At 41.0% G+C, this 26,847-nt stretch overlaps 1 protein-coding gene across 3 annotated transcripts in view; it reads left to right on the forward strand.

The window, feature by feature from the left end:
- LOC117164806 (uncharacterized) overlaps positions 1–26,675 on the forward strand; it is a 34,580-nt gene extending 7,905 nt beyond the window's left edge. For 2 of the 3 annotated variants that reach the window (XM_076623897.1, XM_076623898.1), the window contains 6 exons: positions 1,573–1,671; positions 1,806–1,978; positions 2,128–2,285; positions 2,407–2,818; positions 2,954–21,548; positions 21,736–26,675. In XM_076623897.1, the coding sequence (XP_076480012.1) occupies positions 1,573–1,671; positions 1,806–1,978; positions 2,128–2,285; positions 2,407–2,818; positions 2,954–21,548; positions 21,736–21,905 (19,607 nt within the window). In that variant the 3' untranslated portion in view covers positions 21,906–26,675. The remainder of the gene's footprint in view (positions 1–1,572; positions 1,672–1,805; positions 1,979–2,127; positions 2,286–2,406; positions 2,819–2,953; positions 21,549–21,735) is intronic. The other variant, XM_076623899.1, reaches the window with a different exon arrangement.
- The last annotated feature ends 172 nt before the right edge of the window (positions 26,676–26,847 follow it).

A 26,847-nucleotide genomic window follows, 5' to 3' on the forward strand; every position in this document is an offset into this window, starting at 1 on the left:
ATAATTGGATTTGGAAATTCATTTTAATTATACTTTCTTAAAATATGAAACCTATTTTCCATTGATTTATTCTTCGTGGATTATCAACGATTATTCAAACTCTTTCCCTTCTTTTAGCATATACTCGATTTGCCCATTCACGTCCATATTCAAATTTTATTCGACCGAAAGTTATTCTTCTAAATTTTCATCGAACGAACCATTGTTCGTATTTATAATCCCATTTATCGGAATAAATTTATTGCCGCAATAAAACAAGCACTGGTCGGTCATGTTCACTATGATTACTTTTGTTTATTCATAAATGTTTATCGAACGAGTGAGATTTTACGTGCTGAAAGTTTAAAATCTCTCGGTATCGAGATACCGTGGTACCATTGTACCATCGATCCTTTGGAGTTATGGTATCTGGTCTGTCACGTTGCTTATTCTACTTTGTAATAAAAATTATTTGCTCGCTTCGACGCAGACTGGAAACACTTCGCGATGATTTATTCTATGATTTATTTCTCTATCTCTCTCGATTCGTTACTGCTACGAAATAAACGTGATATTTAATTTGTTCGTAAGATTTTCGTCGCAAGCTTGACAAGTAAAAACTAGCCGATATATTACGATTATAACGTTAATATATCCATCTGTATATAATTAAAGAACAATGTCATTGTTAAACTGTAGTTTATTTGCGACAAAGATTTATTCTACCGTACGCTCGTTTATTATTATTTATGTAATCGCGTATGCTTGTTTTTTAAGCGGCTGGCTGCTGCAAGTGGATTTCACGTAGAAAAGATAAAATAACAGTAACAGAGACGGCAATAGAGAGTGGGTGCAGGATGTGCGATCGATCGCCGGCTACCGCCGAACCACGTGACGGGGTGCGGTATTCGTGACGTCATAGAAACTCCTGTTTCATTCGTGCTATCGACATATTCGTTTCTTTTCTTTTTACTTTCTCTTTACGTCGATTGTTCGTTCGACGTCTAATTCCTTTGATCTTACTTGTTTCATCAACTTTACACGTATAACTTTATGACCAATTGTCCACCCTTTGCGATTATTTCTACAATAATTTACGTCGGACGAGATCTTTTATCTGTTGTATATTTTCTTGAAAGAGCCGCGAAGAATGTGGGAATGCGGGGATGCGCTCAACTGAAAATATATTTGATAAATTACTCGTAATTAACGTTTACCGTCGAGCGTCTCTTCGCTCGGAAAGTAGTTATACGTTTAGTTATAGGTTCTACTAAATTCTGATTTTATATGATGCAGACTTTCATCTCGTTAATAGAATTGACGAGTCGACGTTCGAGTAGAAGACAATTCTCGATTTCTTAACCTTCACCTTACGTTATTCAGCCCTGAATCATCCTCACTTTACGAAGCCAACCTAGTGCAGACTCTTAGGTAGTTGTGTACGACGTTATAACTTGCTATTTCGATCATTTACCTTTCGGATCTTGAGTCCTGATAAAAGAGACTTTTCGACTTTTCTAATTGAAACGGAACATATCCACGAGCCTTACGTGATCTTCCTTTCGACTAATATTTTCTAATTTTGCATTTCAGGTTTCTTGTCGTGGGATAAGGATAGCTGTCACGTAGATTTAGAAAAAGAATTACTGGCGTTGGTGGCGCAAGCTCCGGAAGGGGAAGAAGCAAGAAATGGTATTAATTAAAACGCGCGATTATAAGATAAATATTATCGTTGAATCTAAATCGTTCGCTATCATTCCGAATCCCAAGAACGTACTATAGATCGTTGTAATACGTTTCGTTCGCTGAGAGAAATGAATTTTCAGGCGAACGACTGATCCAATACGCAACCGAGAACCTCGTTACCGAAGTTCTGATTCACCCGCAAACGAATACACTGTTACAATGTATCCGTAACCTTCTCGCAAGCTTTACAAAACACCGACACATTATACACGGTGGCTATACCTTCAGTGGAAATGGTTCCTGGATACTGCAAGTACGTGCCAATTCTACATAAGCATAATACCTTGCGAAACATAACATAGAAACTTAACATGCAAAACTATTACTAAGCTCATCTAGTATAGTCCGAACATTTCTGTTTCCACTGAAACTAACGATCACGTTCAAATGCCACGCGTCCAGGATGGAACCTTTAGCCTTGCCGATTTCCTGGATGCGTTCAGTGAACACGAAGTGCAAAGAGTTCTTCGTGCGTATGAAAACAGTGTCACGGTAGACATTCATTGCGCGAGTGTCGGCGATTGGACAACAAATAGACTTTCCAAAGAAGCTTGCACTAGGTTTGTATCCTATTTATTTCGAACAACGTTTCAATATCCACGTCGATTGTATCTCAATATTATAAAGAGTCTGCGACGCTTAAATAATTCATCTATGTGTGTTATATTTGCCATGATACAGACCTTGCCGAGTAAGAGTAAATCCCGATGACGTTCTCACCGCTGGATTACCAGCCATCGCGAGTTTCACGAATTACATTGGACAATATCTGGTCGCTCAGACACTGGACCAGCTTATGGAGCCATCCGATGTCGTAGGCAACATAAGATTTAGTCACCCAACATTGTATGTCTTCCCTGGCGGTCAAGGTGATGCCGCGCTCTTCGGCATAAATGGTTTTAACATGTTGGTGGACGGTGGTTTCGCCAGAAAGGCCTGTTTTTGGGACTTTACCAGACACTTGGATCGCCTCGATGCGGTCTTAGTTACCAGAATAAATAATAGTAATGTTGGAGGCATGTCCAGCGTGCTCCGCAAGAAGAAAGAAATGCACGTCTATCCTCAAATCGGACATTTCTTCTGCAACCTAATCGTAAGTATCGTTAGTTTATAAAAAGTTGTCGATTCCACGCTTTCTTACTCGAGTCGTATATACGCAATATGCTAATCGAGTTTGATTAATGTACGTTTATTAAAACTGTCGATGTTGCGTTCTCTCGCGTAACAGGAGAGAAGACAATCCAATTCACCGGACGGGGACAAAGATATCGATCCTCTGATACTAAATCTCACCGATATTGGCCAAGAGATGGTCGTCAATCTGCGTCACATCAGTCTGCGAGCGCATCCGTGCTACAGAGACCCAGACCCGATCAATCTCTATCATAAAGTAGGTCACGGCACGTTGGACATGTACGTGTTAAGCCCCAGCAAGGATAGTCGCGAAGTTAAAGAATTTCTGGCGAGATGGCACGCCGCTGATTCGAAACTTTTTGCCGGTGGTCACAAGAAAGACTCGAACAATTTAACCTTCCCGATCCAGAATTTGGTCTCCATATGCGCGTTATTAGTCTGGCAACCCGCAAACCCCGAAGACACCATCACGAGAATATTGTTTCCCGGAAGTACGCCTCAACAGAAGATCTTCGAAGGTTTCGAACGATTGAAACACCTGGAGTTCCTAAAGCATCCTGTTTGTTCCGCAAAGAGCCTCTCACCGTCCGCGTCTTTAGCTACCCTGCGAGACAAGCCCACGAAACAGAAATTGGGCCTGATCAGTGAAAAAGAAGCTTCGAAGAAGTTAGGCACAGAGGCGAAGAAAGAGAAAAAAGAATCGCCTGAAATAAAAATGAAAGCTACAGATGAATTACCTCCAAAGACGCAAGCAACGTCAATTATTCCTACGAAACCTGTTAAAGCTGAAACGAAGCCTAAGAAAATAGTGGAGAACAAGAAGATAGAGGTGGAGAAGGAGAGTAAAAAGATAGAAAAAGAAGCGAAGGAAGCGAAGAAGGAGATTGTAAAGAAGGATGTTGGGAAGGAGAAGCCAGAAAAGATAGAAGAGAAATTAGAGAAACGCGAAGAGGATGTCCAAAAGAAGATCGAGCCTCCGAAAGAAACAGAAAAGATAACTCCACCGGCGAAGGAATCAAAACCGAAAGAAGTAGCCAAAAGGAAAGAATCGAAAGAACCAAAGGGCGTTAAACCTGGAAAGATTGAAACAAAGGCGAAGGTAACTGATAAAAAAGCGAAGCAGTCTCCCGTAGAAAAGAAGGACGCTGGAATGATAGTAAAATCTTCTCCAACGACCCCTAAGAAAACTATAAACGGAGTTGCCACAAAGACGGAGATATCGAAAGTGAGCGTGACCAAAGCAAAAGCCCAGAAGACAGCAGCTGCACCACCAGCGAAAAGTACTAAGGATGCAAATAATAGAAAAGTACTTGAACAGAAGAACATCGAATCGGCTATAACCACTGGCATGGTCAAAGTACCAGCCAAACCGAAACCAATGGACAGAAAACCGCTTAGCCGCCGACCAAAACCAGTTAGTCCGAGTAAAGTTCGAGTATCTGGTAGTCCAGCGAAGTCGACTCGTAGCACTCCAACAACCTCTGTTAAATCTGACAAAGACGGTGTCGTTCGCAAAGCGAAGAGCGACAAAGGTACAGCCGATTCTTCGACTGTATCCACGCCATCTGGAATCGAAGCCGAAACAGGAGTTAGACTCGCAGAGAAGAGTCTAATGGAACAATCGGAAGATATTTCTTTGGATTCTATCGAAAGCAAAGTGCTGGCTGATCTAAAGGAGGAAAGAGAAGTAGTCGAGGAGATCGAAGCAGTGCTTAAAAAAGCAGATCTTATCGAAGAAACACGAAAAGATGATCGTTCCGAAGGAGATGATGAAATCACAGCGGAACTTACTGACAAGAAAGAAGAAGATATCACAGACGATGACATAATCGAAGCCGACATGGAAGATGCACTTAAGAGAGAACTTATCGATGAGTATTTGATCGTTGAGAAAGAGGAAGATTATATAGAAGACTCTACTCAGAGCGGCGAAGGTGAACAAAAGCATATTTTGGACGAGGCTGAATCTGAGAAGGTGAAGATGCTAAAGGATATGGAGCAGGTGAAGGAAAAAGGTGCCGAGGAAGAAGTGGAGGAGAAAGAGAAGGATGAGAGCGTGGAGAAGCGTGAAAAACCATTGGAAGAGAAGGAGACGATATTGAAAGGCGAAGAAGAGAAGGCAGAGCCAATTGATTTGTCACCAGATCGTAGGGAGCAATTGGAAGAAGAGGCTAAAGAAATAGTTGCTCCCGCAGCAGAGATAATCCAACAAAAACCAGAAGAGAAAGACGATTCCGGTAAGAAGGATAGCGAGGACATTACCAAGGAACCTTCGAGTTTGAGCCCTGATAAGTTGGACTCTTCCGAGAAGAAAACCACTGACTCTGATTTGAAACCCGAAGCTGACCAAAAGGAACAAATACCAGAAAAATTAGAAGAATCGCAAGAACGAATTTCAACTTTGGAATCTGGTGCTACAACCACAGCGCCGACGCTTCCAGAAGATGAGCGTATACCTCTGGACGAAATCAAAGAAGATATCGACGAGAAACACATTATCGAGGAAGTGAAAGAGAAGGATGTGGTACAGAAAGTTAAAGAAGAGGTCGTTGCTTCGCGAACCGTACCTCCAACAGTAACTACAAAACCAGACGTTCAAGTGTTTGATGTCCGTCAAGCTGTACAGTGTCTTCAACGCGACATTGTAAAAACACCAGACGAAGTTGCTGATTTGCCAGTCCACGAAGAGGTAGATCCTAAATTGTACAGAATGGAAGACTTCGAGAAGGACAAAGAGGAGAAACCAGCATTGGTACAACCGCCACAACCACAGCAAGAACCAGAGCCTCAGCCACAAGTATCGGCACCGGTACCAACGCAAGAGGTCAAGGAACCACCTACGCCACCTGTTAAGGAACAAAAAGGAGTTTTCAGCTTCTTCGGCAAGGTTGCTGATAAGTTTGAAAAGGGCATCGATAAATTAACCAAGAAATCAAAGAAGGAACAGGAGAAGGACGTCGATGAAAAGTCTTCGTCGAAGTCCAGTTCTCCGAAAGAGGCGAAGGTACAAGAGAAGACCGTGCTCGAAGAAGTCGATGTCGAGAAAATATTCCTGAAAGTTGGTAAACCTAGTGAGAAAGTCCAGGAAGTAGTTCCTGAAGTGGAACCGAAGATACAAGAGAGGGCTGCCTCGATCACGGAAGAAACCATCGCGATGGCTAAGGAAAAACTCGAGGGTGTGACCGTAACAGAACGTGACGTAACAGAACTCGAAATTAAAGGGAAAGAAATTAAACCTACTGAGGAAAAGGCTGTGAAAGAAGAAAGCAAATCTCCAGTGTCGGTGGTATCGAAACCCATTGAGGAAGAAAAAATTGAATCGAAAAAAGAAATAGCGAAACCAAGCGAAGTTCCGTTGAAAGATGTCGAGGTCGCAGAAAAGACGGAAAAGTCACCGGAGATCGAGATCAAAGCTAAGAAGGAAGAACAGCTTGCAGAAGAAGTCGAAGAAGAAGCAGAAGAAATAAAAGCACTGTTGGAAGAAGCTTCGAAGAAATTTAAAACAGTAAAGGACAGCTTGAGGGATTCTTTGGAATCGTTGGAAGAGAAGATTGCCGGTGAAACAGCTGATTTGACACGAGAGGTACCATTAACGAAGGATGTCGTTAAGGACACTCTGGAAGGTGTGGTGGAAAAGCTGGAAGCGATTAAGCCACATATCGAAGGCACATCTCCCGAAAGCAAAGAACCTGAAAAGGTGAAATTCGAAATACCAAAAGCTGAACATTTGGAAGAAGAAATACCTACGAAAGACGTTAAAGAAGCTGTTCTAGACGTTGGAGAGGTTCTTGCTGGAACAGCTGGTATCGACATCGAGGACAAAGTTAGAGATGTTACCGAAATCGTGCGTAAGGTTGCCGAGGTTCTGAAGGAAGACGATGTCTTCTCGGACAAGTTGTTGTTCAAGGAACCAATCAAAAAGGGAGAAACTGTATCGCCACCTAAACCTGTGGCGGAAGCTGTGTCGCCACCTAAACCTGTGGCGGAAGCTGTGTCGCCACCTAAACCTGTGACGGAAGCTGTGTCGCCGCCTAAACCTGTGACGGAAGCTGTGTCGCCGCCTAAACCTGTGGCGGAAGCTGTGTCGCCGCCTAAACCTGTGGCGGAAGCTGTGTCGCCGCCTAAACCTGTAGCGGAAACTGTGTCGCCGCCTAAAGCTGTCGCGGAAACTAAGGTTCCTATGATACCCACGAAAGTTGGAATTACCGAAGAAATTTCTCTGTACCAGGAGGAAGCTGAAGAACTCGTTGCAGAAACAAAGGAAGAACCTTGTGTGCAAATTGTCAAAGAAACAGAGCCAATTATATCTCCGAAAGAAGAGAAAGATGAGCGTGACGTTAAGGAAATTTGCGAAGAAATGATGAAAGATGTCAAAGAGATTGCTCCCGAAGTTAAAGATTTGTCTCTGAAGGTGGACGTACTGGAAGCTGGGGTGGAAGACGTTTGTGTGAAAGAAACTGTGAAACCACCGATCGAAAAAGAGGAGAAAGTTCAAACAGCTATAGAAGAGCCTGTAATAGGTTTCGAGCAAAAGATTTCTCCCGCCAAAGCGGAGATTGTAATGGTTTCTCCTGGTTCAACACCAACCTCACCGAAATTTGTTACAGATAAAATGCAGGAAAGCAAAGTGGACTTGAGTAAAGAAATTGAACTCTCGATTAAATTACCCGCTGAAATAAAAGCTATTGTCGATAAGGTAGATCGTATTGTGGAAGAGATTATCGAAGAACTTGTGATTAAGAAGAAGAAAATCACTATTGAGATTATAGAGTACATTACAATTGTTAAAGGTGTTCCAAAGGAGCGTGTTATCTATATTATCGAAGAGATTATTATACGAAAGGGTCTTTCAAAGAAAGATGTCGTCGATAACGTTGATATCTTAAAATTGGAAGAATCTATCACTCCAAAATTGAAAATGGAGCTTGAAGAGTATATTATCAATGAATACATTAAAAGAGGAAAATGCATAACTATCGAAATCGTCGAAGAAATTTCCATTAAAAAGACTGTGCCGAAAGTAATCATAATTCGTATTATCCAGGAAATTATCGTTAAAAAGTTAATCGATGTTAAAACTGATGGTTTGTTTGATTCCGAACTGGAACCGATTGACACTAAAGCAAAGAAAGAAGAAGCTGAGAAGAAAGAAGAAACGAAGGAGGAAAAGATCGAAGCACCGTCGAAATTAGACAAAAAGGAAGAAAAATTATCACCAATCGAAGTTATATCGGTCGCGAAACCAGAAATAAAATCTCCTGTAGAAAAAGAGATTTTGAAGGAAAAAGAGATGAAATCACCGAAAGAAGAAGCTAAAATTTCTGAACCACGTAAAGAAGAACTCGGCGTCGAAGAAGAATCCGTTTGTTTGTCAGCCGAAGAAGAAGAAGAAGATGATTTTGTAAGTATCATTAAAAAATCTTCCACAAAACCGAAAGAGGTTCGTGACTACGAGGACACAATACCTACAAAACCGGTATCTCTAAAAGAAATTATCGACAAAAGACAGGAAAAAGACATTGGCGACGACTTTGAGGCTGTCGAACAAGAATATAAAGTACGTGATGTAACTGTTACTTCTTTGGAAGATACATCGCGTATTATTTCACCAAAATCAGACGAATCACGCGAGCGGGAATATGCCGAAGAAGCTGTGGAAGATACCATAAGTGACGTTATCGAGGCTGACGAAAAATTCGTTCACGAGACAAAGGGAAAAGTAGGAAAGACAGAATTACCTATCGATGTAAAACCAGTTAAAGAGAAAGAAAAGGAAGTTAAAGTGACCGAAGTACCAGAATCTCTTGATACCATAGAAAAGTATCTAGACGAAGCTAAAGAGAAGAAGGAGCAGAAGACTGAATCGCCCGAAGAACAAGTGGATGCGATCACAATAGAAAAAGAAAGAAGGAAACGTTCAATCGCTGAACTAGTGCTGGAAAAAGAAGTTATTCAGAAAGAATTAGAAAAGCTAGAAGAAAAAGAATTTAAGCCAATAGAAAAGAAGGAAGAAGTTAAACCAGTAGAAAAAGAGGAAGAAGTAAAACCAATAGAAAAGAAAGAAGAAGTAAAACCAATGGAAAAGAAGGAAGAAATTAAGCCAGTAGAAAAGGAAGAAGAAGTAAAACCAATAGAAAAGAAAGAAGAAGTAAAACCATTGGAAAAGAAGGAAGAAGTGAAACCAGTAGAGAAGGAAGAAGAAGTGAAACCAATGGAAAAGAAGGAAGAAGTAAAACCAGTAGAAAAGGAGGAAGAAGTGAAAGCAGTAGAGAAGGAAGAAGAAATGAAACCAATAGAAAAGAAAGAAGAAATAAAACCAATGGAAAAGAAAGAAGAAGTAAAGCCAATGGAAAAGAAGGAAGAAGTTAAACCAGTAGAAAAGGAAGAAGAAGTAAAACCAATAGAGAAGAAAGAAGAAGTAAAACCAATGGAAAAGAAGGAAGATGTTAAACCAATAGAGAAGAAAGAAGAAGTGAAACCAATGGAAAAGAAGGAAGAAGTAAAACCAGTAGAAAAGGAAGAAGAAGTAAAACCAATAGAAAAGAAAGAAGAAGTAAAACCAATGGAAAAGAAGGAAGAAGTTAAACCAGTAGAAAAGGAAGATGAAGTGAAACCAGTAGAAAAGGAAGAAGTAAAACCAATAGAAAAGGAAGAAGAAGTAAAACCAATAGAAAAGAAGGAAGAAGTGAAACCAGTAGAGAAGGAAGAGGAAGTGAAACCAGTGGAAAAGAAAGAAGAAGTGAAACCAGTAGAGAAGGAAGAAGAAATGAAACCAGTAGAAAAGAAAGAAGAAGTAAAACCAATGGAAAAGAAAGAAGAAGTAAAACCAATGGTAAAGGAGGAACAAGTGAAACCAGTAGAGAAGGAAGAAGGAGTAAAACCAATGGAAAAGGAGAAAGAAGTGAAACCAGTAGAAAAGGAAGGAGAAATGAAACCAGTGGAAAAGAAAGAAGAAGTAAAACCAATGGAAAAGAAAGAAGAGGTGAAACCAGTAGAAAAGGAAGAAGAAGCGAAACCAGTGGTAAAGAAAGAAGAAGTAAAACCAATGGAAAAGAAAGAAGAGGCGAAACCAGTAGAAAAGGAAGAAGAAGCGAAACCAGTGGAAAAGAAAGAAGAAGTAAAGCCAATAGAAAAGAAGGAAGAGGTGAAACCAGTAGAAAAGAAAGAAGAAGTGAAACCAGTGGAAAAGAAAGAAGAAGTAAAACCAATGGAACAGAAGGAAGAAGTGAAGCCAGTAGAAAAGAAAGAAGAAGTGAAACCAGTGGAAAAGAAAGAAGAAGTGAAACCAGTAGAAACGAAAGAAGAAGAGAGACCAGTGGAAAAGGTGACTGAACCAAAGTCACCTGTTCAAAAGGAAATCATCGATGAAATCAAGCCTACTGAAATTTCATTAACAAAAGACCAGAAGCGAGAAGACAAATTGGAGACAGTCATCGACGTTTCCAAGAAAATTCCGGAATCGGAAGTTGTTGATCGCGTACCGAAGGAAGAACTTGTTGAAAAGAAACCGGAAATACTTGAAGTGGAGCGTAAGAAGAGTATTCAGGAATTAGTTAAAAAAGATGAGGAAGTATCCCCCAAAGTAGAAAAGATCGAAGATGACAAGAAAATATCTCCCAAAGTAGAGAAGATCGAAGATGACAAGAAAGTGGAGATGGTTGCGCCTGAAGATTTAGCTAAAAAAGATGAGAAAATATCTCCTAAAGCAGAAAAGATCGAAGATGTTACGAAAATTGAGAAAGTTACTCTTGAAGATGTAGCTAAAAAAGATGCGGAAGTATCTCCCAAGCTGGAAAAGATCGAAGATGAAAAGAAAATGGAGAAAGTTTCTCCTGACGACTTAGCTAAGAAAGACGAAGAAGTATCTCCCAAAGTAGAAAAGATCGAAGATGACAAGAAAATTGAGAAAGTGACTCTAGAAGACTTAGCTAAAAAGGATGAGAAAATATCTCCCAAAGTAGAAAAGATCGAAGACGACAAGAAAGTGGAGATGGTTGGGCCTGAAGATTTAGCCAAAAAAGATGAGAAAATATCTCCCAAAGCAGAAAAGATCGAAGATGTCACGAAAATTGAGAAAGTTGCTCCTGAAGACTTAACTAAGAAAGACGAAGAAGTATCTCCCAAAATAGAAAAGATCGAAGATGACAAGAAAATGGAGAAAGTTGTTCCTGAAGACTTGGCTAAGAAAGACGAAGAAATATCTCCTAAAGTAGAAAAGATCGAAGATGACAAGAAAATGGAGAAGGTTGCTCCTGAAGATTTAGCTCAAAAGGACGAGAAAGTATCTCCCAAAGTAGAAAAGGTCGAAGGTGACAAGAAAATTGAGAAAGTTGTTTTTGAAGACTTATCGTTGGCTCGAAAAGAAGAGCCACTCAAAGAGATACCAGTTGCAGTTAAAGAAGAAAAGAAACCTGAGAAATCGCCTGAAGATGATGCTGCAGCTGTTCGAAGGATGTTAGTTACAGCAAGCAGCGAAGATGGCGGACAAGAAATTGAAATTTCCCCAACTGGTACTATCGCGCTCCAAAAAACTGTTACACCTGATGATTCTCTTAAAGATGCATCTGTCAAATCAACATCTGATAAAGATTCTTTGCTTCTAGATAAGGACTCTCTGCACTCAGAAATCAGTTCTCCAGAAAAAGACAGCATTTCTGATAAGTCACCATCAATCAAAGATGTCGGAAAGGTAACTCCTGAAGACAGCTTGGATAAGTCACCGATTGACACTCGTGACTCACGTGATCTCGAAGACAGCTTAGAGAAGGCGGTACCTACTAAACCAAAAGAAGCGGACAGTAGCACTTCTCCATCTCTGATAGAATCAGAAATTCCAAAGTCTCCCAGTTTGCAACAACAAACAGAAATTTTGGAGGATATGGCTAAAGCCGTTCGTGAAAAAGTCGAAAAGAAAGAATTAGAAACTAGGAAGATTGAAACAATCGAATCATCTGTTGATACAGCTACTAAAGTAGTGGACACCGTTGCTGAGAAAAAAGAATTAGATGGAAAAATGATTAAAGAAGCTTTAGAGAAACCGACGCTGATTCAAGAGAAAGTTGAAGTCGATGAAATTCGCAAGAAAAGTCTCGACATCGTTGCATCGAAATCACCGGAGTCGCTTCGATCGGAAGATGTTTCTCCGGCGGAAACTATTTTTGCAAAATCACCGGAAGAATCGGCGAAGACTTCTGATATGAAAGATATAGAACCTCTAAAGTCAACTTTCGAAACGATAGTTCCAGAAAGAAAAATTGGAATGCCGGAAAGTTTGAAAACAGAAGTAATTAAAGAAGTTGCTCAAGTTGATAGGAAAATTGAGATGCCTGTAAGTGATGAAAAAGAAGACAAGAAAGAACGTGCCGGTATTTCACCTAAGAAAAGTCCTGAAGAGAGTCCTGAAAAGAGTCCTGAAAAGAGTCCAGAACTAAAAGAGAAACCACTTGATTTCGAACCTACCAAAGCAGAAAAGATACAACCAATCACAGACCTTAAGCCAGCAATTATCACTGACCAGGACACGTTAGGAACGAAAGAAGCAGACAAAAAATCTCCTTCTCCGGCACCGAGCGATAAAGGGGATTTGCAGGAGGTAAGCGAGGATAAAATGGTAGAAAAGACGATTGTCTATTTGACAAAGTTGGAAAAATCTGAGATCACTACCGCAGAAGCAGAAAAGAAGATAGAAGAACAAGTAGATGTTTCTAAACGTCAGGCTGAAGAATCCAAGAAAACAAAAACACCAGAGGAACCTAGAACTCCGACTACAAGTCCTGTTCTTGAACAACCTTCGAAAGCAGACATCGCAGAAATTCCCAGTGAAAAACCGATAGAATCAAAGGCACCTTTTGATGTATCAAAGCGACCCAGTATTCCTACTGAACCGCATGAGTGGAAAGAGATTGATGTAAAGGAAATAGACAAGGCTAGGGCGTTAAGTATAACGAGTGCTACCGAAGAACGTGAGGTTATTACAGATCGTTTGAAATCACCGATTAGTCCTGCAGAGAAGCCAGATTTAAAGGCTATTGATAAAAAATCACTTTCTCGTTATTCGGATTTAGAGGATGCAGAGGCAGAAGATGAGAAGTCTGCATCTTCCAGTATAACAAGTGTCTCAGGAGAATCTAAGGACGCATCAGATGCGTCAAAGTCGTCCAGTATTGTTGACGAGGTATGCGATATAAAGGATATTGCGGCAAGAGATATTGAGAAGTCAACATCTCCTAGTGTCGCTAGCGTCACAAGTCTCTTGACTGAACAAAAGGAACGGATGGATAAATCAAAGACACCTAGTATTGCTGGAGAGATTCCTGACTTAAAAGAAGTTGAAACAAAAGATATGGAGAAATCTAGGTCCCCCAGTATATCGAGTGTCTCAACTGAAGCAAAGGACGTGTCAGATAAGTCGAAGTCTTCTAGTATCGCAGGCGAGACACCCGACTTAAAAGAGGTTGATGCTAAAGAAATAGAGAAATCCAGATCTCCCAGTGTAACGAGTGTCCTATCCGAAGCAAAAGACGTATCGGATAAGTCGAAATCTCCCAGTATCGTTGGCGAGACACCTGACTTAAAGGATCTTGAAGCTAAAGAAATTGAAAAATCTAGATCTCCCAGTGTAACAAGCGTCCCAGCTGAAGTTAAAGATGTGTCGGATAAATCGAAATCTCCTAGTATCGCTGGCGAGACACCTGACTTAAAAGAGATTGAAGCTAAAGAAATAGAGAAATCTAGATCTCCCAGTGTAACGAGTATCATATCCGAAGGAAAGGGCGTATCGGATAAGTCGAAATCTCCTAGTATCGCTGGCGAGACACCTGACTTAAAGGATATTGAAGCTAAGGAAATAGAGAAGTCTAGGTCTCCCAGTGTAACGAGTGTCCCATCCGAAGCAAAGGACGTACCGGATAAGTCGAAATCTCCTAGTATCGCTAGCGACACACTTGACTTAAAGGACATTGAAGCTAAGGAAATAGAGAAGTCTAGGTCTCCCAGTGTAACGAGTGTCCCATCCGAAGCAAAGGACGTACCGGATAAGTCGAAATCTCCTAGTATCGCTGGCGAGACACTTGACTTAAAGGACATTGAAGCTAAAGAAATAGAGAAGTCCAGATCTCCCAGTGTAACGAGTGTCCCATCCGAAGCAAAGGACGTACCGGATAAGTCGAAATCTCCTAGTATCGCTGGCGAAACACTTGACTTAAAGGACATTGAAGCTAAAGAAATAGAGAAGTCTAGGTCTCCCAGTGTAACGAGTGTCCCATCTGAAGCAAAAGACGTGCCGGATAAGTCGAAATCTCCTAGTATCGCAGGCGAGACACTTGACTTAAAGGACATTGAAGCTAAAGAAATAGAGAAGTCCAGATCTCCCAGTGTAACGAGTGTCCCATCCGAAGCAAAGGACGTACCGGATAAGTCGAAATCTCCTAGTATCGCTGGCGAGACACCTGACTTAAAGGATCTTGAAGCTAAAGAAATTGAAAAATCTAGGTCTCCTAGTGTAATAAGCGTCCCAGCTGAAGCAAAAGATGTATCGGATAAGTCCAAGTCTCCTAGTATCGCTGGTGAAACGCCTGATCTGAAGGACGTTGAAGCGAAAGGTGCTGAGAAATCTAGATCTCCGAGTATACCAAGTGCTCCAGTAGAAACTAAAGATATATCAGATAAATCAAAGACACCAAGCATCGTCAGTGATACGCTGGATCTAAAAGAACTGGAAACAAAAGATATTGAGAAATCCAGATCTCCTAGTGTGACAAGTATTTCAACGGACCTGAAAGATAAGTCAAAGACTCCTAGCATTACTGGCGAAACACCAGATTTAAAGGATATCGAAAAGTCTAGGTCTCCTAGCATAACAAGTATTTCAGCGGAGTTTAAAGAAGTATCAGATAAGTCAAAGACTCCCAGCGTTGTTGGCGAAGAACCTGACTTAAAGGATGTTGACAAATCTAGGTCTCCTAGGCCTAGCGTAACTAGTGTCCTTACTGAGCCAAAAGAACCAGCTGATAAATCCAAGACACCAAGCATTGCAGGAGAAATTGCCGATCTGAAGGAAGTCGATGAAAAAGATTTTGACAAATCCAGATCTGCCAGCGTAGCAAGTATTGCAGTTGAACCGAAGGAACTTTCGGATAAGTCAAAGTCACCTAGTATTGTTAGTGAGACTCTTGACTTGAAGGAGATTGACGAAAGAGATATTGAGAAATCTAGGTCTCCTAGTGTGATAAGCGTACCTACTGAGCGGAAAGAAACACCGGATAAATCCAAGTCACCCAGCATTGCTGGTGAGATTCCAGAATTAAAAGACGTTTGCGTAAAAGATGCTGAGAAGTCTAGGTCTCCTAGTGTAACAAGCATTTCAGCCGAGCTGAGAGAACCAACCGATAAATCAAAGTCACCTAGCATTGCTGGCGAGAAACCCGATCTAGATGAAATTGATGCAAAAAGTGCTGAAAAATCCAGGTCTCCTAGTGTTGCATCTGTTGTAACTGAAACAAAGGAAACATCCGATAAATCAAAATCGCCTAGTATTGCCGGGGAGGTTCCCGATTTGAAAGATGTTGAAGCAAAAGATATTGAGAAATCTCGATCTCCTAGCATTACAAGTGTTCCAACTGAAGCGAAAGACGCATCAGATAAATCAAAGTCTCCTAGTATCGCTGGCGAAATACCCGATGTAAAGGACGCCGATATAAAAGATACACAGAAATCTAGATCTCCAAGTATATCAATCGCATCAACGGAATCGAAAGAAGCCACGGATAAATCAAAGTCACCCAGCATTGCTGAAGAAGTACCTGACTTAAAGGATATTGAGAAATCTAGATCTCCCAGTATAACCAGTATTCCGGCTGAAGCAAAGGACGTTTTGGATAAGTCAAAGACGCCTAGTATTGCTGGTGAAATTCCCGAATTAAAGGATGTTGAGAAATCTAGATCTCCCAGTATACCAGGTATTCCTATGGAATCGAAGGACGTATCAGATAAGTCAAAATCTCCCAGCGTTGCTGGAGAAGTTCAAGACTTAAAGGATGTTGCAAAATCTAGATCTCCCAGTATACCAAGTGTTTCCGCTGAATCGAAAGAAGTATCAGATAAGTCAAAATCTCCCAGTGTTGCTGGTGAAGTACCCGACTTAAAGGATGTTGAGAAATCTAGGTCTCCCAGTATACCAAGTATTCCTGTGGAATCAAAGGACGTATCAGATAAGTCAAAATCTCCCAGTGTCGCTGGTGAAGTTCCCGATTTGAAGGATGTTGAGAAATCTAGATCTCCTAGTATACCAAGCATTCCTGTGGAATCAAAGGACGTTTCAGATAAATCAAAATCTCCCAGTGTCGCTGGTGAAGTTCCCGATTTGAAAGATGTTGAGAAATCCAGATCTCCCAGTATACCAAGTATTCCTGTGGAATCCAAGGACGTATCAGATAAGTCAAAATCTCCCAGTGTCGCTGGCGAAGTTCCCGATTTGAAGGATGTTGAGAAATCCAGATCTCCCAGTATACCAAGCATTCCTGTGGAATCGAAAGACGTATCAGATAAATCAAAATCTCCCAGTGTCGCTGGCGAAGTTCCCGATTTGAAGGATGTTGAGAAATCCAGATCTCCCAGTATACCAAGCATTCCTGTGGAATCGAAAGACGTATCAGATAAATCAAAATCTCCCAGTGTCGCTGGTGAAGTTCCTGATTTGAAAGATGTTGAGAAATCCAGATCTCCCAGTATACCAAGTATTCCTGTGGAATCCAAGGACGTATCAGATAAGTCAAAATCTCCCAGTGTCGCTGGCGAAGTTCCCGATTTGAAGGATGTTGAGAAATCCAGATCTCCCAGTATACCAAGCATTCCTGTGGAATCGAAAGACGTATCAGATAAATCAAAATCTCCCAGTGCCGCTGGTGAAGTTCCCGATTTGAAGGATGTTGAGAAATCTAGATCTCCCAGTATAGCAAGCATTCCTGTGGAATCAAAGGACGTGTCAGATAAATCGAAATCTCCCAGTGTTGCTGGTGAAGTTCCTGATCTGAGAGATATGGAGAAATCTAGATCTCCTAGCGTAACAAGCGTTTCAGCGGAACTAAAAGAAACAGTAGATAAATCGAAATCGCCCAGTATTGCTGGCGAAGCTATTGATTTGAAGGATGTCGAGGCTAAAGAAATTAGGAAATCTAGGTCTCCCAGTGTGATTAGTGTCACAGATGAATCGAAGGATAAATCCAGGTCTCCTAGCATTGTTGCCGAGGCTCTCGATTTGAAGGATGTTCCCACGAAGGATGCTGATAAATCTAGGTCACCTAGTGTTCCGTTGGAATATAAAGATATATCAGAAAAATCAAAGACTCCCAGCGTTGCTGACGAAACAAGTGATTTAAAGGATGTTGACGCTAAAGTTGCTGATAAATCTAGGTCACCTAGCGTAACAAGTGCCCCAGCGGAAGCAAAGGATTTAACGGATAAATCAAAATCCCCTAGCGTTGCTAGTGATATATTGGATCTGAAAGATGTTGCAGATTCTGTGGACAAATCTAAATCACCAAGTGTAACAGATATTTCAGTGGGAGTGAAGGATGTATCAGATAAATCAAAGTCGCCCAGCATTGCTGGTGAATCACCTGACCTAAAGGAGGTTGAAACGAAATCTATTGACAAACCTATATCTCCAACTATACCAAGTGCTCCAAAGGAAGCTAAGGATGTATCGGATAAATCAAAGTCACCCAGTATCGCTGGCGAGGCACCTGATGTGAAAGAAGTTGAATTGGAAGATATCGTGAAATCTAGATCTCCGAGTATACCAAGTGTTTCAGTGGAATCTAAGGATGTAGCGGGTAAATCCGATGTATCCAAGTCGCCTAGTATCGCTGGCGACACGCTTGATCTCAAGGATATTGACGTAAAAGACAAATCCAGATCTCCTAGTGTAACAAGTGTATTAGGCGAACCAAAGGAAGCAGCGGACAAATCCAAGTCTCCGAGTGTCGCTGGAGAAGTTCCCGATATACAGGATGTTGAAGCAAAAGATACTGAGAAATCCAGATCTCCAAGTATACCAAGTGCTACGTTGGACTCGAGAGATGTATCGGACAAGTCGAAGTCCCCAAGCATCGCTGGCGACGTTTCCGATGTAAAGGAAGTCGAAGCTAAAGACATTGGAAAGTCCAGATCACCCAGTGTAACAAGTGTCCTGTCAGAACCTAAGGATAAATCAAAGACTCCTAGCATTGCTAGCGAGACACCTGATTTGAAGGAAGTTGGTATAAAAGAAATTGAGAAATCCAGATCTCCCAGTGTAGCGAGTGTTCCAGGAGAAGCTAAAGATTTGTCCGACAAATCAAAGTCTCCCAGCATCGCTGATTTAGACGAAGGCGATGAAAGAAGAGAAATCGATAGTAAAAAGCTAGATGTCGAAGAGAAACAGATTGATATTCGGAAATCAGTCGAAAAGGATGGGGCATTAAAGACGCCAGTTAAACTGGAAGATTTTACGAAGATAAGCGTTTCTACTACAGAGGTAACTAAAGATAAGTCGCTATTCGTCGATGATAGCTATAAAGTATTGCCTGAAAGTGTTGAAATGGACCAAACGCAGGTCGATCGAGAAAGTACGATGAAAATAACGCCTGAGAAAGAAGCAAATATTAAAAAGTATATTTTAGAAGAATATATAAATAAGGGAAGGAAGATCACGATGATCGTAATAGAAGAAATAATTAGAACTTATTCAGTCTCAGAGTTGATAGTAATGACTATCATAGAGACAATTATTACGACGAGGAAACTGAACAGAGATTCAGTTTTAGATATACCCGAGCAAAAGATGGAGAAGTCGGATCATTCGATAAGTTCTAGCGTAAGTTCCGAACTGATTGCTTCTGATAAATCTACTCAAGATAGCCCTGTACGTTCTGAGCCGCATATCGACGAAGAAGTTTCGATCTCGGAAGAGAAGAGAATCGAAATTGAGAAACTTCTCGAAGAAGACTACGTTAAGCAAGGAAAGAAAATCACCGAAGAAATTCTAGAAGACATTATCGTCCGATCGTCTTTACCTCGATACATTATTCTAGAAATAACGGAGGAATTAATTCTGAAGAGAAAACTTACTCGAGAATCCGTGATCGACGTGGAGGTGTACTATCACGACGACGAGCCAGATGACAGCTACGGCAAGGATGGCTACCGTTATGAAAAATCTCTGGAGCTCAGATACGAACCCGACCACGGAGAAGGGAAAATGTCTTACGATTACAAAACGGTGGAATATTCGGGACAACGCGAAGGCCACATGGAAACGTCGATGACGGATTATTCGACAAGTTACGAGAGCCAATTCCACAAAGCATTCGTCGGCGGAGTAACCGAGATACGTACGACTCATATAACGACGTTATCAGGAAAATCAACGCCAGACGTAACTCGTGACGGAACTCCTGATTCGATATCCGAGCCTACAGCTTCCACCGTAGAGAAAGTAGAAGACAAATCTGCCGGTAAACCAATCGACCATATTTCGCCTGATAAAGATGTAGTTTCTACGAGTATCGGCACCTCCACCACTATCACCACTACGGTAACCCAGAAATCATCCGTTACGCACACCGTGGAAGCGAAACCTCAGATAGTTACTGTACTGAAAGAAAGTAAAATCGGCGAAGTAGACGCGCAAGTGACGGGTAAAACGGAAGTAATTAGAAAAGTAATCGAATCGGACGTAGACGCGAGTGAATCTGTACCCTCGGCCAGGCTCGAGTTCGAGGAGTTGGAAAAACGAATTATCAAAGGTAAAGAAGAGATGGAAGGAGAGCCAACCGAAGAAGAAAAGGAAGTTTCGCCAGATGGCAAGGTGATCGTGGTTAAAAGAATCGTGACACGGGAAGTGTCGGATCAAGAAGAACCCGAAACGATTCGTAAGGTAATAAAACGGGAGATCATCGAGCAGGATGATCCGCTGGTGATTACGAAAGTCATAAAGCGCGAGATTATCGTTCCCGAGGGTGAGATGGGCGACACGGACGATCTCGAAACGATAAAAGAAATCGTGAGCAAAGAAACTGTCCCATCGACCGTCGAAACTGTGAGAACAGAAACGAAGAAAATCGTGATTACAGGAGGCGAGAAGCTGAGCGAAGAGAGTCTGACATCGGACATTCTGTCGGGTATGCACGTCGACGTTAAAAAAGGAACGACAACTATCATAGAAACGGGTGGTGAGATATCGGAGAAGGACATCAGAGAGGCTATCGAAAAAATGACGACCGAAGCTAGTAAGCAGAGTGAATTTTTAAGCGACGAAGGTACCATAATCAAAGAAACTACTATTAGAACTACGAAGACCGAAGAGTCTACGGAAAGGAAGAAAGAAGAGAAGAAAGTGGAAGGAGCAGAAGGAAAATCTGAAGCGAAATTTGAAAAGGAAGAAACGAAGCATACGCCGATGGATAAACGTTCGATGCCTCCTCAAGTACGCGATATCGCTTCCGACGTTTCTTCTCTGTCAGGAAGAACTACACCGGACCGAAGATCCGAAGGTAGGTCTTTGACTGGAACTCCAGAAGGATTCAGATCGGGAGAGGTGATCAGAACGATCATCACCACGACTAAGACAGTGTCCGACGACGGTGAGATAGTGACGACGACCCGAGAAGTCACGGAAACCACAAACGAAAAAGGAGAGACGGTGATATTGGCGGAGAAAGTGGACGTGAAGGTAGACGAATATTTACCTAGCAAGGATATGACGGAATCTTTGGGTCCCGATAGCTCCCTTCTACGTTCCTTGCAAGAAAAAGAGAAAGACAGAACATCTAGCGACTTTATGAGCAGCGCGATGAGCAGCAGCATTTATGGCGAGCTACCGTCTGAAAAAGATACAACAAGTGGCAGCACGCAGAAGATCGGTGAATCTTCCACTCTGACAGATCAAGGTGATTACACGTTCAAACGTTTCATGGTGGAGAAAGAGTATGCCGGTGATTACAAGGAGAAATCCGATCCGAAGAAATATATCGACGAGGCTGGACTTGACTTTGAGAAAGCTCTGTCGATGGAACAAAAGGAAACTAAAGAAACCGAATCACAGGGTAAAACTATCTCAGCGAGATACACGAACGGTAGCGTTCGTCGAGAAGCGTCAGATTCTGATGGTAAGTCGGACGATCGCAAAGAGGAGGATCCGAAGTCTGACACGAAGAAAGATCCGTTAGATGGTTGGGGAACTCCGTTGGGGCTTCCTTCTCCCATTCCACCGCATAAGTTTAACCTCAGAAACACGAATTCCGACAACAATATGAGACTAAATTTCGACGCTATTAACGACTGGGGTGAGCCATTGAGATTACCTTCACCAGCTCCTGTGACCAATGAAATTTCTAACAAGGGTACACCCGGAACACCGAAAAAAGAGAAGAAACAAGCGAGAAAGGTTCTATCGGAGAATCTGAAGAACAAGAAACGCTCCGAGAGTCCGGGCAAGAACGAGAAGAAGCTGAAGGATTCGAAGAATAAAGTACAACCCGTCTACGTGGATCTTACTTATGTACCTCATCATGGAAACTCCTATTACACATCGTTGGAATTCTTCAAGAGAGTTCGCGCGAGATATTACGTGTTCAGCGGTACCGAACCAAGTCGCGAAGTCTATGACGCTTTGTTGGAAGCTAAGAGGACTTGGGAAGACAAAGATCTCGGTAGGTCGACGTCAGTTTTCATTCGGACACATTTATGCCGATCGGCATTTTCACTCGTTTATTCCAAAACTCTAATAATTTTTCAATCTTATTTTCAAGTCTTAATTCTCATCGAGAAACTATATCCTTACGTAGCGCTTAATTTACCGATCCTAGCACGATTCACATTATGATCTTTGCTTTTCAGAGGTAACTATGATCCCAACTTACGACACCGACACCCTGGGCTATTGGGTAGCCGACAACGAAGAAGCTCTGGCTGCGAATCACATTGACCTTTCACCTTCAGCATCCCGATGTACGATTAACCTGCAGGACCACGAGACTAGTTGCAGTGCCTATAGACTTGAATTCTAGGGATTGGCAGCCTGCTCAGCCGTAATAGTTGAGTTCTGAGCGGTGTTCAGAGAGTGTACTTGATCGCTTCATTTCTGGACTTGCCGTTTCGCGAATTCCTTACCGTGCCTACTAGCGGTCCATAAAACTTTAGAAAAATCTTAAGGAGAGGCTACATCGAACGACTTGGACGTGGTCGTTCTACGATCCGAATATTTCGTGCCTAATCCCGTATAAATCATAAATACGCAGTTGTTCCTTGTTTTTAAATGCACAGGTTTATTGGATCAACAACTATATTACCACGACCAGCGATAACAACATATAGCAGCAACAATAACGACGACAAAAACAATCACGACGAAAACAACAAAAATAACAACACAACAACAACGATAACGACAACAGCGATGAGGACGATAACGTTAACGATGCTCCTTTCTTGCTCTCTCTATCTGTTTTCTTTGCTTCCTTCACCTATGATACTTAGATCGAGAATACGATAAAAAGAATGCAATTTTCTCCTGAACACTCGGCCGTGTACGATCTTTGCTGGTACGTGCAAAATTTCGATACGAAGCTGTGAAACGATCACGTTAGAAGCTGTTGCGACAAACGAACCTGGCCTGTTCTCAGTTTTTTTGGACGCTTACACTCGCAAAGTTTAAAGAACGCGTCCTTTGCCTCCATTATCTTTTTATATACACACCTATTACTCGACACTGTTATCGCTTTGAAAGCATCGCTAAAAAAGCCGTAGAAAGATGGAGACACGTAGGAACAACGCAACACAGCCTAGCAATAACACGGACAAGACGTACAAAGGTAAATAGGACGAAACAACGCGTACACATAACGGGCAGATATTGAGGCATCGACCACGTCGATGAAGAAGAAAAAAGGATTCTTTGTACATCTTTTATGGTCTTAAGTTCTCGACAAAAATGAATTCGAGTTGGAACATCCAAGGACGTTTCTTCGTCGAACTAACGATCGATCTCCTCGTCGTGAATGTCTACTCGTGTACAGAGATAAACGACTATATACGTCAATCGGGAAGTACCGCGGTGAAACGATCCGAGTCGTGAAACAAAGCGTTTGCAAAGATTCCCAAAGAATGGAAGATATTCGCGCGGTCGCAATCGGATCGAAGCAAACAACAGGAAAAGCGATATAGGAAAACGATCGTCCATATCGTCGATGTTCCATTCCAAATGCCACTTAGGCCCGTTACCTTATAGCGGAGGTAGGTGAATAAAGATAAAGCAAAATCTAAAAAAGGATTCCCTTCTCGATAACGAAGAAAGTAGAATATCAGAAGCAAAACTGAGACGGCGATAAAGTAAAAATCGTACAACATCCATCCAATGGACAAAGTCCACGTTCGATAATCGTATCGGAGTGAACAGCTCTGTTTTTCGACGTTTCGCCCGAGTTTTCGGCCACCTTAAGAACAGAGTTGCTCGTTCCTGTAATATAAATCCGTTTATAGATATTTTTTAGAGATGAGAGTATTTCATTTGCCACGTAACAAAATACCACTTTCTAGAGCGCGCACCGTTTATGAAATTAGACCAAACGATAATCGCGGTGTCGTATCGACGTTGAGAACTGTACAAGGGGTCTACGAATTCCATTGACTCGTTTCCATTCTCTCCTCGTTGTATCTCGCGAAAGAAACGCAACGATTCTGACGATGTTTGCTTTCCAAGGGAATTTCGATGCTCCGCGCGTCCCTATTCCTTTTACGCGTGTCGAACCGAACACCGTAAAAGAAAGCGTTCCAGAAAGTTGACAAACCGTTTAGTTCATTTTGTACTTATTTCAATCAGATCGACGAAATACGACAAACTGCACTCGTGCGGGATGACGATGGCGTGACAATTGCCCGACACATGGTAACGATGACTATACGCGAAACGATTACAACGGTGATCGTAACGGCAATGACGAAAACACGCATTAGTCACGATAACGATTCGATCATGACGATGATCGGTGGTGACAACGATGTGGACAACGCGTACGTAAACGAGAACGGTGACGATTACCGGTTATCGACGATAACGATGGTGATGATGGTGACGATGGTGACGACAATAACGATTACAACGGTGACAATAACGACGAGACGACGACAAATATAGTAACGATGATGGCAATGATGATGATAATCCTTGTAAGAACGATTAGAAATCCGAAAGTATAAGGACGATGATATCTTCCACGTGGATGAAATAAAATTCTGCTTAACGTACGTAACGTAAAGCGAACGTGTTTTCAAGAATTTGAAATACGCGTGTGATCGAGGTAATTTTCATAGAACAAACGTAGCCTTGTAGATTATGAGAACGCATGCTCGTTATGTTCTTAATCGTTTCGTGATAAATGATATATAAGGAAAAATTTATTTTGTGAACGCATATATATATATATATCTGTATACGTGAAAATAACAGATAAGTATCGTTCGTTGAAAGAACGAAAGCGATCTCATCGACCTATTAACAAAATTACCATCGCATTCGATTTCGTGCAAGTTGACAGTTTCAAGTTACAGATAATTGTATTTACTCGGATCGACCACGGAGAATTTGAGAAGAAAATTTCGATGGAAATGTCTCGAATAACGAAAGACCGAAGGCATTAAAACTGAGCATAGCGAAAGGCCTATAATATCGATCGGTTTTCACACCCGTTGTACGAAAACGATCGTCTTACGAATGTTACCAGGTTCGCGAAAGGAAAAAGGCAGAGTTAAGAAGAGAAACGTACGTTCTGCCGATTGTGATTGTCTTACGATAACTCAAGGTCCAATAAATGCTCTAGTTAGTGTGTAAGTTTTTTACTGCTCGTTTAACGCAGTTTGCTCGTCAACGATCGCTTATTTGCTCCTCCGTGTGTATATTTCATCTACTTATTTACGCATTTACTTTTCCATCTTTTACATCTTTGTAATTTAGGTTTATACGTAAGATCTTTGGACGAGAGGTTTAAAGAAGTTTGGTCTAAACGAAAATACGTTTGCTACGTATTATCTTCGATATAATTATTACTATCATCATCATCATCGTCATTACTACTACTGCCGCTGCTACTATGCTCGTTATTACCATTGTCATTGCTATTATTTATTATTATTTATTAGTCCTCCTAATATTATCGCTGTTCGTACTATCGCTATTGTCATTGTTATTCTAACAAAATCGTTATGATTATCGCCATCATCATTATGATTATCATAATCATCGCGTTACTATTATGTATTATTAATAACCATTATCGTATCGTTACAGTCATCATCTCTATTATTGTCACCGTTATTATTGTTATTGTTGTTGTTGTTGTTGCATTGTTATGTTTACCATCGTCATTGGCATGGTCGTATCGTCATTGTCACCATCGTCATCGTGGACGAGAATTTTGTCGCTTGCGACGAGAGAAAGAAAGAAGGAACAGACGAATGAAACTGAGGAAAACGTAAATGCGCGATAGCGATAAAACCATGTGTGTACCTATGTATTTATGTATTATTTATTGACAAACTAACGACGACCAGCTATTTAGGTAGGATATTAAAATTATGAAATTGAATATGTAACGAGAACGATCGAAACGAGTAAACAAACACAGTTATATTAACATTGGTAAAACGAAGCGAATGGTTAGGTATGCGCTCGTCCTCGACGAGCTAACGAAGATGAAAGAGAATTTTAATTAAAAAGAAACGAGGATGAATATAAAAGTTAAGAACGAGCTTTCATTAAGACAGTTTAGATTAAATATAAAGAAGAACAAAAAGGTATATATATAAATATATATATATATATGAACACACACACACACAGAGACACAGACACAGACACATACGTACAAACCGTGCGTATGCACATACATAATACATGCATACGACGCAAGAAATATACATATAATATATGAATGGAAAGTCAGAGACAAAATAAAAAAACTAGAAAGAAATCTAATTCCGGGAGGAAAAAGAATATGCGAAGGATTAAGAAGTGCGAACCTCGACACCTGTACGAACCCCTAAATCGCGATGCTTAACGGGTGTGAGAACGGTGATACGGTTTTATTTGAATATCAACTTAAAAAGAGCGTCGTATGAAGTGTGTTTCATACGCCCTTAACACGTATCCGACACTCGAGCGTATCGGGGTAAGGGCTCACGTTCGAATTTTGGCATGTGTTTTTAAAGAGATTTTGCTGGATCAAAAAGAGTACATTGTACGAAGCAACGTCGAATCAGCGATCAAACGAGACGAATGCAAAAAGGGACAAAATGTTGAAAAGGCAGGAAAAAAAAAATGAAAAAGAAAAGTAAAGCAATCGGTCTACCGAGACATGATAAATCAAGAGTTTGTTTACTCCACGCGAAATATCGGATACGCTAATGTTCTAGTCAGAAGAAAATCTCGTTTCCTAATATTAAAAAAATCATCTAGTCATTCTTCTTCACAGTCGATTTTCTGCCGTTACGAGACTGCGCCGCAGATGTAAGACGAAGTACAGTTTTTCACAATTGTATTTATTATACAAATCGCGGTTCTCACCCCTTGAAGCGCATCAGCGCGTCGTGTTTTTCGAATAACGAATTAAACAAAAAAAAAAAACTTACTGTGGAGTGTTCATGGTGCTATAATTACTATTATTATTATGATTATGGTTATGATTATGATTATTATGATTATGATTATTATTATTACTATAGAAATAACAATGTTATGCTATATGACAAAAAATGATAATATAATAAATATACATTATACCTTAGCAATACTCTTTCCTTGTACTCTCGTGTTTTTCATTTACTTAAAAACTTTTTGTTTTTAATTTGGAGAGATATTTATTTTCGATAAAGTACGTATATTCCCTCTTCATCCTTTACCGGAAATGTTTGTCGCTTTTATTACGAAATATTGATTTCTGTCGAAAATAAAGAACA

Source organism: Bombus vancouverensis, chromosome 13 (genome assembly GCF_051014615.1).
Source record: "Bombus vancouverensis nearcticus chromosome 13, iyBomVanc1_principal, whole genome shotgun sequence".
Classification (NCBI taxonomy): Eukaryota; Metazoa; Arthropoda; class Insecta; order Hymenoptera; family Apidae; genus Bombus; species Bombus vancouverensis.